Source organism: Bombina bombina, chromosome 6 (genome assembly GCF_027579735.1).
Source record: "Bombina bombina isolate aBomBom1 chromosome 6, aBomBom1.pri, whole genome shotgun sequence".
In the NCBI taxonomy this organism is placed as follows: Eukaryota; Metazoa; Chordata; class Amphibia; order Anura; family Bombinatoridae; genus Bombina; species Bombina bombina.
In genome coordinates, this window is record NC_069504.1 from 1,058,971,076 (window position 1) to 1,058,984,529 (window position 13,454).

Genomic DNA, 13,454 nt, shown 5'->3' on the forward strand with positions numbered 1-13,454 from the left:
TAAAACACAAGATTCTTATACATATTTTCCAGAGATCAAGTTGCCTGACCACACCCCCCTGGGCAGGGGCTAAAACCCCCCTAGTTTTTATGACCTTCAATAAACTAATCTTTGCCTAAAATTATAAAACCCATTATAATTTCTGCTAGGTAAATCTATTATAATTTCTGCTAGGTAAATCTATTTTCATATAAGCAGCAATCTCTTGGTTACATTGTGCAAATTACAGTTTGATATCAAATATGACAGGGTTGTCATATTTACCTTCATTTAATGCCATAACAGTGTTAAACACAGATATACATTATACCCATGTCCCTTTATTGACCTTATCAGTTTCTGTGACTGAGGCACTGTTTTGCATAATGCTGACAGTTTGAGCCATAAAGGTCTGTTCCTGTATACTACACAGGATTTATGAAGGGGCCTGGCATTTCAAAGGAAACACAAACACAGGACACAGTTCTTCTTGAAAAAACAAATGTTTTTTAGCTCACAGACTTAAGAGAATTTACCCCTTGGCAGCTAAATCATGAGGTATTCATGACAGAAGGAGAGTTTTTTTTTATTCTCTATTCTGATGAAAGGAACGAAAATTATTGGGAGCTTTAAACTTACCCTTAGATTTTTTATCTTGGGGCAGAAAAACTCCCTTTCTCCCAGTAATAATGAAGATAATAGAATACAATTGAGAACCAAAAAAATTATTATCCGGAAATGATAAGAGATAGTAATCTAGATTTAGACACCATGTCAGTATTCCAAGATTTAAGCCATAAAGCTCTTCTAGTTAGAATAGCTTAATTTAATATCAATTTTAATTACATCAAATATAGCATCACAAATTAAATGATTAGCATGTAGAAGTAAAAGAACAATGCTAGACAGTTCAGGATCTGATAACTGCTGTGCTAAGCTGTCCAACCAAAAAGATGAAGCAGCAGCAACATCAGCCATAGAAATAGCAGGTCTAAGAATATAACCAGTATGTAAATATGTTCTTCTAAGATAAGATTCAATCTTCCTATCTAAAGGATCCTTAAAAGAAGTACTATCTCCCATAAGAATAGTAGTACGTTTGGCAAGAATGGAAATAGCCCCATAAACCTTAGGGACTTTTTCTCAAAACTCTAAATTGGCTACAGGTAAAGGATACAGCTTCTTAAACCTAGAAGAAGGGTTAAAAGAAGTACCAGGCTTAGACAATTCTTTAGTAATCATATTAGAGATAGCATCTGGAATAGGAAAAACCTCAGGAGTAATCTCAGAAATTTTAAAATCAGAATTCAAACAATTACTAGTCTTGTTATCAAGAGGACTAGACTCCTCAATACCCACAGTAAACAATACTTCCTTTAATAAAGCACAATATATATTCAATCTTAAAAAGAAAAAAAGATTTGTCAATTTCAGTCTCTGATGCCGGATCCTCTGAGCCAGAGAGATCCTCATCAGCAGAGGATACTTCAGTATGCTGTCGGTCAATGCAAATTTCATCAGATTTATGAGAAGTTTGGAAAGACCTTATACATTTATTTGAAGGCGGAATAGCAGTCATAGCCTTCTCTATGGCTGCAGCAATATAATTTTTCATATCTGCAGGAATACCATGTACATTAGAATGTGAAGGAATAACAGTAGATGTATTTGTACTTATAGAAACATTATGAGAATGTAATAATTTGTCATAACAAGTGACACATATTTGAGCTGAATAAATAAGATCAGCTAATTTACAACAAACACACTTAGCCTTGGTAGAATTGTGTTCAGGCAGCTTAGTTCCTACAGTAACATCAGAGGCAGGATCAGTTTGAGACATCTTGCAAAATGTAACAAAAAAATAAAAAATACAATTTTAACAAAATATCCAATTTTCTCAAAATAGCAGTTTCAGGAATGGGAAAAAAATGCTTTTGATAAAATTCTTATACAAAAGTAAAATCAAAAGCAAACATCATAGCCCTCTTTAAACAAATGAGAGCAGCGAGCAAAAGAGGGAGAGACTTAAAGGACCAGTCAACACAGTAGATTTGTATAATCAACAAATGAAAGATAACACGACAATGCAATAACACTTCATATGAGCAGTAGATTTTTTTCCAGACAATTTTAAAAGTTATGTCTTTTTCAACTCCCCCTGTACCATGTGACAGCCATCAGCCAATCACAAATGCATATACGCTTATTCTTGCACATGCTCAGTAGGAGCTGGTGACTCAAAAAGTTTAAATATAAAACACTGTGCGCATTTTGTTAATGGAAGTAAATTGGAAAGTTGTTTAAAATGGCATGCACTATCTGAATAATGAAAGTTTAATTTTGATTGAGTGTCCATTTAATATAAGAAATTTTGGCGCCAAGAATGACGCAAACAAAGATGAAGCAAGTGTAGAAGTAAAAACTTTTGGCGCCAAAGCTAACACAATGAAATGACGCAAATCATGTCATAACAGGCACAACTTTGCACCAAAACAATTGCATCAACAAAGACGCAAGAAATGACACGACTCGCGTCATGACAGTCGCAACTTTGCACCAATAAAAAGTAGCATTTTGGGTCATCGCGATCCTAGTTTGCCCACAAAAATTTTGAAAAACAGACTCCAAGTTACAACTAACTGGAACCCCAGGTAAGAAAAAAATACCTAAATTCTCCCATAAACATAATTTCCATGCTGAAACTGTTAGACTGCAAAGGGAAATATACACAGACCTGACTCATGGCAAATATATACCATATATATTAAAAACGTTATAATATAAAGACCCAAACATAGCTAAGCTTGTCTTAAAAAAAGATATATACTTACCAGAAGACACCCATCTACATATAGCAGACAGCCAAACCAGTACTGAAACATATCAGCAGAGGTAATGGTAGAGTATAATGTTGATCTATAAAGGGAGGCAGCAGATGAATACCTGCGACCGATTACAGAGAGCCCTAGAATAGATTTCCCATAGGTGAAAACATGGCAACATCAGGCAATACTCCCTTCACATCCCTCAGACAAACACTGTACTTTGAGAGGAATTGGGCTTCAAAACGCTTAGAAGCGCCTATTACAGAAGAAAATCAAGCACATCTTGCTTCACCACCTCCAAAGGAGGCAAATTTTGTAAAACTGAGGTATGAGTGAGATGGGAGGTGTACTTATAGGCATTTTGGGGTTTGGGAAACTTTGACTCCTCCTGGTAGGAATGTATACGTCACTAGCTCATGGACTCTTGCCACTTGCATGAAAGAAATATGGTAAACCTATGCTTTCCCTTTAAGGTCCACTAATAATTAATGTAATAATGGTCCCTTCTCCCAATAATGCCCCATGGTTGCACAGAATCACAGTTGCCATAATTGATGTTCTTATAGGTTCTACCCAGGGAATGCTGTGGAGAGCAACCCTCAAGGAGGTCAGCAAGTTGATGTTCCCTTGCAGTTGTAGCATGCTGTACTGAGAAGGGTCACAATTCTTCTTTTTCCATCTTTGTAGACAAACCCTTAAGCTACAACATTCCTCAATACCTAACTCCAAATAGAGAAATGTAACAAGCCAGCCGAAGAGGAGAGCTACATGGAAGGAGGTGTGGCAACCTAAGACATGCAGAAGGTTTTGATTACAAATGAGCAGTGTTATATCAATATGTCCTCACAAGGGGCCCAATTATCAAAAACGTATCAGCATGGAGAGAAATCAAGAAAACAAAAACTTTTTTGAGCATTTTTGTTTAATGTATTTGTCTCACATTCACATCCAGAGCCTCAGGGGCGGAACTACCATAGTGGGACCAGGGCCCAAGTGCTGGAGGGGGCCCATAACAGCCTGTCTATACATAGGCATGTACAGGGAGCCTTTTATTAGTGCCTTTACCTAAAATTATTATAAAGCGCAGCATGTATATTATTGCTATTGTTTACTACTAAAATCCCTTTGGGGGGCCAAAATATTTTTTGCACCAGGGCCCTCTGTTGAATAGGTCCGCTACTCTAGAGCCTTCTTATAGAGATAAACAGCTCTCAAGCTAAAATCTGCCTTTCTAAATGTTTTGAGGGACCTTGCAGTACTGATGAGACTAACATAATTTCCTTAGACCAGGGAGCTTAAGAGAATTGGGCCCTAAAATGTTTAGGATGGGTCATTATATTAGTGTTATCTTTCACTGAAAATTCTAACTATTTAATGATGTTTGAAGTTCCCCCTTTAATGGGTTCAGTTTATGGAAAAGAAATGAACTGCACTATAAAATAAAGTAAGAAAAACACTTGGAATAATGTAAAATTACATTTGACTAAAGGTTTGGTGAATTAGTAGAACAGTCAACAAGCAGAAGACATAGCATATATTTTAAACCTGGGACAAAGCCAAATAATACAAGTTCAGATTTAAAACAGATAGGAAGAACTGTTTTTTCAAGGTTTCATTAATAACTAATATTGGAATTTCTGGTCTCTGTTTATTCACGTCTTCCTTGCCAGCTTCTCTTAAAGGAACAGTCTAGGCCAAAATAAACTTTCTTGATTCAGATAGAGCATGTCATTTTAAACAATTTTCCAATTTACCTTTATCACCAATTGTGCTTTGTTCTTTTGGTATTCTTAGTTGAAAGCTTAACCTAGGAGGTTCATATGCTAATTTCTTAGACCTTGAAGCCCACCTCTTTCAGATTGCATTTTAACAGTTTTTCACCACTAGAGGGTGTTAGTTCACATATTTCATATAGATAACACTGTGCTTAGGCACTGATTGGCTAGACTGCAAGTCTCTCAAAAGAACTGAAAAAAGGGGCAGTTTGCAGAGGCTTAGATACAAGATAATCACAGAGGTTAAAAGTGTATTATTATAACTGTGTTGGTTATGCAAAACTGGGAAATGGGTAATAAAGGGATTATCTATATTTTAAAACAATAAAAATTCTGGTGTAGACTGTCCCTTTAACTTTAAGGAACATTAAATATATATCAAAATTGCATAATTAAAGGAATAGGAAAGTCAAAATCAAACTTGCATGATTCAGATAGAGGGTGTAATTTTAAGACACTTTTAAATTAACTTCTATTGTTAAATGTGCTTTGGGTATCCCTTGCTAAAAAAATAATATGCACATATCATATACTAGTGGGAGCTGCTGCTGTTTGGTGTCTGCACACATTTGTCTCGTGTGATTGGCTAACTAGGTGTGTTCAGCTATCTGCCAGTAGTGCAATGCTGTTCCTTCAGCAAAGAATAACAAGAGAATAAAGCAAATTTGATAATAGAAGTAAATTGGAAAGTTGTTTAAATAATGTTCTATCAAAAAAAGAAGCTTTTAGGGTTTCCTGTCCCTTTAATAAATGGATAGTAAATAGGTAAAGCAATATCACTTTTTCTTAATTTCAAATGAACAGTAGATTATTTTTCTGATACATGTGAAATGTATTCCTTTTGTTGGTCCCCTTGTATTATGTGAGAGTCATTAGCCAATCACAGACTCATATGTATATCCTGTGAACTCTTGCACATGCTGAGTAGAAGCTGATGCCGTAAAAAGTGTGCATATAAAATGATAATGCAAAAAGAAGTCAATTGGAAAGTTGCTAAAAATTACTGTCTGAATCATGACATTTTATTTTTACTTTAGTGTCCATTTAAAGTGATATTACACTACACATTTTCAGGCATCTAGAATGTTTCTTATCATTACTAAAAAGTCAAATAATACAATTATGCAAACAACCATAAAGTCTGTGTACATTTTCACTTCCGATATCACACCTGACACAGCTCTTAGTAACACTCACCTCTTCAGTTAGAGAATTATTGAGGAGCTCAGTAACCAGCCTGTTCACCACTTCTTGACTTATGTGGCTGTCCATTTCATCCCCCATCCTGGCCAGCTGAGCACCTATCGCACGGTACACATCATCCTCTGAATCTGTTAGTACAGAATAAGATTAGCTGGTTCCACACAAGATCTTTAATAAATTCCATGACACTGTATGCTGAGATTTGATAATAAAGCAGAGCAGCATCATGTTCTTGTTATAGCCTTTGGGGCTGGTGGTACAACATTTGATTGGCTGTACCACCAGCCTTTTTCAATTAAAAATACATTAAAAAATGGGCTTGCTTGAGGGGGAAGGTAAGGTTGACTTGTATGTTTATGGTCCTATTAAAGGGACAGTATACTGTAAAATTGTTTTTACCTTAATGTGTTGCAACTATTTTTTTTTACCAGTTGCAAAGTATAAAATGTATGAGAATTTACTTTTTGAGGCTTATTTGTGTATATGAATTAGCTGATTTTGTGTTTTGAAGCCACAACCTAATAGAATGGGTTGAGCTTGTAAGGTATATTCAGATCTCATTATTTCAGTGGCGTCACTAGTGTTGGTGTCACCCGGTGCGGTAAGTCATGGTGTCACCCCCCCAGAAAGCAGACACACACAAAAACACAGGCAAACACACATACAAACACTCAGACACACTTAAAAACATACTCAGATGCACACACAAACACTCGGAAACACACTCAGACACACACACACAAAAACACTGAGACACAAAAAAACTCAGACACACACATACAAAATATGTAAACTGCACTGCATTAATTAGGAAGCTCATGCCTAGAGCTGCTCCCTGGCTCAGCAGAGCATCAAATTAAAGATAAACAGAGCACTCTAAAATAAATCACTGAAGAAAAGGTTTAGGCGCAAACTATGAAAATTCTGCTCTCTGACTCTGTTCCAAGTCTGTCAGTGCACAGCCCTGGGCCGCATGTCCCTGAGCAGTGAGCACAGATAGGCAGGCAGGTTTAGGCTAGCAGCGCAACTTTGCAAGCCCCACGGCACACCCACAACATTCATAGTGAAATTGGGCAGGGGAGGAGCAAAGTACAAACAAGCAAAAGCAGACGGGAAAACTATTTGTTGAAATTGCAGCACTGGCTCAAGGGGCAAAAAAATTGTGTGTCTACAACTTCCCCAGTCCCACTAATGTTCACAAATGCCAGCCTCTAATAAAATAATCTATGCATCTCAACATTGTATTTCTTTGAATTTCAATAAAATGTAAAAAAAAAAAAAACATAATTTATGTAAGAACTTACCTGATAAATTCATTTCTTTCATATTAACAAGAGTCCATGAGCTAGTGACGTATGGGATATACATTCCTACCAGGAGGGGCAAAGTTTCCCAAACCTCAAAATGCCTATAAATACACCCCTCACCACACCCACAAATCAGTTTAACGAATAGCCAAGAAGTGGGGTGATAAGAAAAAAAGTGCGAAGCATATAAAATAAGGAATTGGAATAATTGTGCTTTATACAAAAAAATCATAACCACCACAAAAAAGGGTGGGCCTCATGGACTCTTGTTAATATGAAAGAAATGAATTTATCAGGTAAGTTCTTACATAAATTATGTTTTCTTTCATGTAATTAACAAGAGTCCATGAGCTAGTGACGTATGGGATAATGACTACCCAAGATGTGGATCTTTCCACACAAGAGTCACTAGAGAGGGAGGGATAAAATAAAGACAGCCAATTCCTGCTGAAAATAATCCACACCCAAAATAAAGTTTAACAAAAAACATAAGCAGAAGATTCAAACTGAAACCGCTGCCTGAAGAACTTTTCTACCAAAAACTGCTTCAGAAGAAGAAAATACATCAAAATGGTAGAATTTAGTAAAAGTATGCAAAGAGGACCAAGTTGCTGCTTTGCAGATCTGGTCAACCGAAGCTTCATTCCTAAACGCCCAGGAAGTAGAAACTGACCTAGTAGAATGAGCTGTAATTCTTTGAGGCGGAATTTTACCCGACTCAACATAGGCAAGATGAATTAAAGATTTCAACCAAGATGCCAAAGAAATGGCAGAAGCTTTCTGGCCTTTCCTAGAACCGGAAAAGATAACAAATAGACTAGAAGTCTTACGGAAAGATTTCGTAGCTTCAACATAATATTTCAAAGCTCTAACAACATCCAAAGAATGCAATGATTTCTCCTTAGAATTCTTAGGATTAGGACATAATGAAGGAACCACAATTTCTCTACTAATGTTGTTGGAATTCACAACTTTAGGTAAAAATTCAAAAGAAGTTCGCAACACCGCCTTATCCTGATGAAAAATCAGAAAAGGAGACTCACACGAAAGAGCAGATAATTCAGAAACTCTTCTAGCAGAAGAGATGGCCAAAAGGAACAAAACTTTCCAAGAAAGTAATTTAATGTCCAATGAATGCATAGGTTCAAACGGAGGAGCTTGAAGAGCTCCCAAAACCAAATTCAAACTCCATGGAGGAGAAATTGACTTAATGACAGGTTTTATACGAACCAAAGCTTGTACAAAACAATGAATATCAGGAAGAATAGCAATCTTTCTGTGAAAAAGAACAGAAAGAGCGGAGATTTGTCCTTTCAAAGAACTCGCGGACAAACCCTTATCTAAACCATCCTGAAGAAACTGTAAAATTCTCGGTATTCTAAAAGAATGCCAAGAAAAATGATGAGAAAGACACCAAGAAATATAAGTCTTCCAGACTCTATAATATATCTCTCGAGATACAGATTTACGAGCCTGTAACATAGTATTAATCACGGAGTCAGAGAAACCTCTATGACCCAGAATCAAGCGTTCAATCTCCATACCTTTAAATTTAAGGATTTCAGATCCGGATGGAAAAAAGGACCTTGAGACAGAAGGTCTGGTCTTAACGGAAGAGTCCATGGTTGGCAAGATGCCATCCGGACAAGATCCGCATACCAAAACCTGTGAGGCCATGCCGGAGCTATTAGCAGAACAAACGAGCATTCCCTCAGAATCTTGGAGATTACTCTTGGAAGAAGAACTAGAGGCGGAAAGATATAGGCAGGATGATACTTCCAAGGAAGTGATAATGCATCCACTGCCTCCGCCTGAGGGTCCCGGGATCTGGACAGATACCTGGGAAGTTTCTTGTTTAGATGAGAGGCCATCAGATCTATCTCTGGGAGCCCCCACATTTGAACAATCTGAAGAAATACCTCTGGGTGAAGAGACCATTCGCCCGGATGCAACGTTTGGCGACTGAGATAATCCGCTTCCCAATTGTCTACACCTGGGATATGAACCGCAGAGATTAGACAGGAGCTGGATTCCGCCCAAACCAAAATTCGAGATACTTCTTTCATAGCCAGAGGACTGTGAGTCCCTCCTTGATGATTGATGTATGCCACAGTTGTGACATTGTCTGTCTGAAAACAAATGAACGATTCTCTCTTCAGAAGAGGCCAAAACTGAAGAGCTCTGAAAACTGCACGGAGTTCCAAGATATTGATCGGTAATCTCACCTCCTGAGATTCCCAAACTCCTTGTGCCGTCAGAGATCCCCACACAGCTCCCCAACCTGTGAGACTTGCATCTGTTGAAATTACAGTCCAGGTCGGAAGAACAAAAGAAGCCCCCTGAATTAAACGATGGTGATCTGTCCACCACGTTAGAGAGTGCCGAACAATCGGTTTTAAAGATATTAATTGATATATCTTCGTGTAATCCCTGCACCATTGGTTCAGCATACAGAGCTGAAGAGGTCGCATGTGAAAACGAGCAAAGGGGATCGCGTCCGATGCAGCAGTCATAAGACCTAGAATTTCCATGCATAAGGCTACCGAAGGGAATGATTGAGACTGAAGGTTTCGACAGGCTGTAATCAATTTTAGACGTCTCTTGTCTGTTAAAGACAAAATCATGGACACTGAATCTATCTGGAAACCCAGAAAGGTTACCCTTGTTTGAGGAATCAAAGAACTTTTTGGTAAATTGATCCTCCAACCATGATCTTGAAGAAACAACACAAGTCGATTCGTATGAGACTCTGCTAAATGTAAAGACGGAGCAAGTACCAAGATATCGTCCAAATAAGGAAATACCACAATACCCTGTTCTCTGATTACAGACAGAAGGGCACCGAGAATCTTTGTGAAAATTCTTGGAGCTGTAGCAAGGCCAAACGGTAGAGCCACAAATTGGTAATGCTTGTCTAGAAAAGAGAATCTCAGGAATTGATAATGATCTGGATGAATCGGAATATGCAGATATGCATCCTGTAAATCTATTGTGGACATATAATTCCCTTGCTGAACAAAAGGCAATATAGTCCTTACAGTTACCATCTTGAACGTTGGTATCCTTACATAACGATTCAATAATTTTAGATCCAGAACTGGTCTGAAGGAATTCTCCTTCTTTGGTACAATGAAGAGATTTGAATAAAACCCCATCCCCTGTTCCGGAACTGGAACTGGCATAATTACTCCAGCCAACTCTAGATCTGAAACACAATTCAGAAATGCTTGAGCTTTCACTGGATTTACTGGGACATGGGAAAGAAAAAATCTCTTTGCAGGAGGTCTCATCTTGAAACCAATTCTGTACCCTTCTGAAACAATGTTCTGAATCCAAAGATTGTGAACAGAACTGATCCAAATTTCTTTGAAAAAACGTAACCTGCCCCCTACCAGCTGAACTGGAATGAGGGCCGTACCTTCATGTGAACTTAGAAGCAGGCTTTGCCTTTCTAGCAAGCTTGGATTTATTCCAGACTGGAGATGGTTTCCAAACTGAAACTGCTCCTGAGGACGAAGGATCAGGCTTTTGTTCTTTGTTGAAACGAAAGGAACGAAAACGATTGTTAGCCCTGTTTTTACCTTTAGACTTTTTATCCTGTGGTAAAAAAGTTCCTTTCCCACCAGTAACAGTTGAAATAATAGAATCCAACTGAGAACCAAATAATTTGTTTCCCTGGAAAGAAATGGAAAGTAGAGTTGATTTAGAAGCCATATCAGCATTCCAAGTCTTAAGCCATAAAGCTCTTCTGGCTAAGATAGCCAGAGACATAAATCTAACATCAACTCTAATAATATCAAAAATGGCATCACAGATGAAATTATTAGCATGCTGGAGAAGAATAATAATATCATGAGAATCACGATTTGTTACTTGTTGCGCTAGAGTTTCCAACCAAAAAGTTGAAGCTGCAGCAACATCAGCCAATGATATAGCAGGTCTAAGAAGATTACCTGAACATAGATAAGCTTTTCTTAGAAAAGATTCAATTTTTCTATCTAAAGGATCCTTAAACGAGGTACCATCTGATGTAGGAATGGTAGTACGTTTAGCCAGGGTAGAAATAGCCCCATCAACTTTAGGGATTTTGTCCCAAAATTCTAATCTGTCAGGCGGAACAGGATATAATTGCTTAAAACGTTTAGAAGGAGTAAATGAATTACCCAATCTATCCCATTCCTTAGCAATTACTGCAGAAATAGCATTAGGAACAGGAAAGACTTCTGGAATAACCGCAGGAGCTTTAAAAACCTTATCCAAACGTATAGAATTAGTATCAAGAGGACTAGAATCCTCTATTTCTAAAGCAATTAGTACTTCTTTAAGTAAAGAGCGAATAAATTCCATCTTAAATAAATATGAAGATTTATCAGCATCAATCTCTGAGACAGAATCCTCTGAACCAGAAGAGTCCAAAGAATCAGAATGATGGTGTTCATTTAAAAATTCATCTGTAGAGAGAGAAGATTTAAAAGACTTTTTACGTTTACTAGAAGGAGAAATAACAGACAAAGCCTTCTTTATGGATTCAGAAACAAAATCTCTTATGTTATCAGGAACATTCTGCACCTTAGATGTTGAGGGAACTGCAACAGGCAATGGTACATCACTAAAGGAAATATTATCTGCATTAACAAGTTTGTCATGACATTTAATACAAACAACAGCTGGAGGAATAGCTACCAAAAGTTTACAGCAGATACACTTAGCTTTGGTAGATCCAGCAGGCAGAGGTTTTCCTGTAGTATCTTCTGGCTCAGATGCAACGTGAGACATCTTGCAATATGTAAGAGAAAAAACAACATATAAAGCAAAATAGATCAAATTCCTTATAAGACAGTTTCAGGAATGGGAAAAAAATGCCAAACATCAAGCTTCTAGCAACCAGAAGCAAATGAAAAATGAGACTGAAATAATGTGGAGACAAAAACGACGCCCATATTTTTTGGCGCTAAATAAGACGCCCACATTATTTGGCGCCTAAATGCTTTTTGCGCCAAAAATGACGCCTCATCCGGAACGCCGACATTTTTGGCGCAAAATAACGTCAAAAAAATGACGCAACTTCCGGCGACACGTATGACGCCGGAAACGAAATGATTTTTTGCGCCAAAAAAAGTCCGCGCCAAGAATGACGCAATAAAATGAAGCATTTTCAGCCCCCGCGAGCCTAACAGCCCACAGGGAAAAAAGTCAAATTTTTGAGGTAAGAAAAATATGATAATTAAAGCATAATCCCAAATATGAAACTGACTGTCTGGAAATAAGGAAAGTTGAACATTCTGAGTCAAGGCAAATAAATGTTTGAATACATATATTTAGAACTTTATAAATAAAGTGCCCAACCATAGCTTAGAGTGTCACAGAAAATAAGACTTACTTACCCCAGGACACTCATCTACATGTTTGTAGAAAGCCAAACCAATACTGAAACGAGAATCAGTAGAGGAAATGGTAAATATAAGAGTATATCGTCGATCTGAAAAGGGAGGTAAGAGATGAATCTCTACGACCGATAACAGAGAACCTTATGAAATAGACCCCGTAGAAGGAGATCACTGCATTCAATAGGCAATACTCTCCTCACATCCCTCTGACATTCACTGCACGCTGAGAGGAAAACCGGGCTCCAACTTGCTGCGGAGCGCATATCAACGTAGAATCTAGCACAAACTTACTTCACCACCTCCATAGGAGGCAAAGTTTGTAAAACTGATTTGTGGGTGTGGTGAGGGGTGTATTTATAGGCATTTTGAGGTTTGGGAAACTTTGCCCCTCCTGGTAGGAATGTATATCCCATACGTCACTAGCTCATGGACTCTTGTTAATTACATGAAAGAAAAAGAAATTTTTTTTTTTGTTTTGTTGGTGTCACCCCCTGGAGGGTGTCACCCGGGTGCAGCCCACACCCCCCGCACCCCCCTAGTGACGCCACTGCATTATTTTATCACGTTGTGTACATATACCTGTTTCTTTATCTTATATCTGTACGTAAACCAATCACGTAAACCATGTGAGTGATGGTGTATATCCCCATCACCGAGATGTGCCATTAATGCTGGTAATAGCAGTATAATATTTATCTTTAGGACAAGGCCAGCCACCTCATCATCCTTCTGCTGAGCTATAATCAAATCACTTGAGATCACAGCAATCAGCAGCAAAAGAAAATATGAAATATTAAAATGCACAAAGCATAACACCAAATTAAAGCGACAGTCAACACTAAAATTGTCATTGTTTAAAAAGATAGATAATGCCTTTACTACCCATTTCCCAGCTTTGCACAACAACATTGTTATATATTAATATATTTTATAAAATTGAAACCTCTACATTTCTGCCTGTTTCTAAGCCACTAC

At 37.7% G+C, this 13,454-nt stretch overlaps 1 protein-coding gene across 4 annotated transcripts in view; it reads right to left on the reverse strand.

The window, feature by feature from the left end:
• The window catches only part of LOC128664153 (BH3-interacting domain death agonist), a 125,157-nt gene that overhangs the window by 31,029 nt on the left and 80,674 nt on the right, over positions 1 to 13,454 (reverse strand). For all 4 annotated transcript variants that reach the window (XM_053718881.1, XM_053718882.1, XM_053718880.1 and 1 more), the window contains one exon: positions 5,780 to 5,913. In XM_053718881.1, the coding sequence (XP_053574856.1) occupies positions 5,780 to 5,913 (134 nt within the window). The remainder of the gene's footprint in view (positions 1 to 5,779; positions 5,914 to 13,454) is intronic.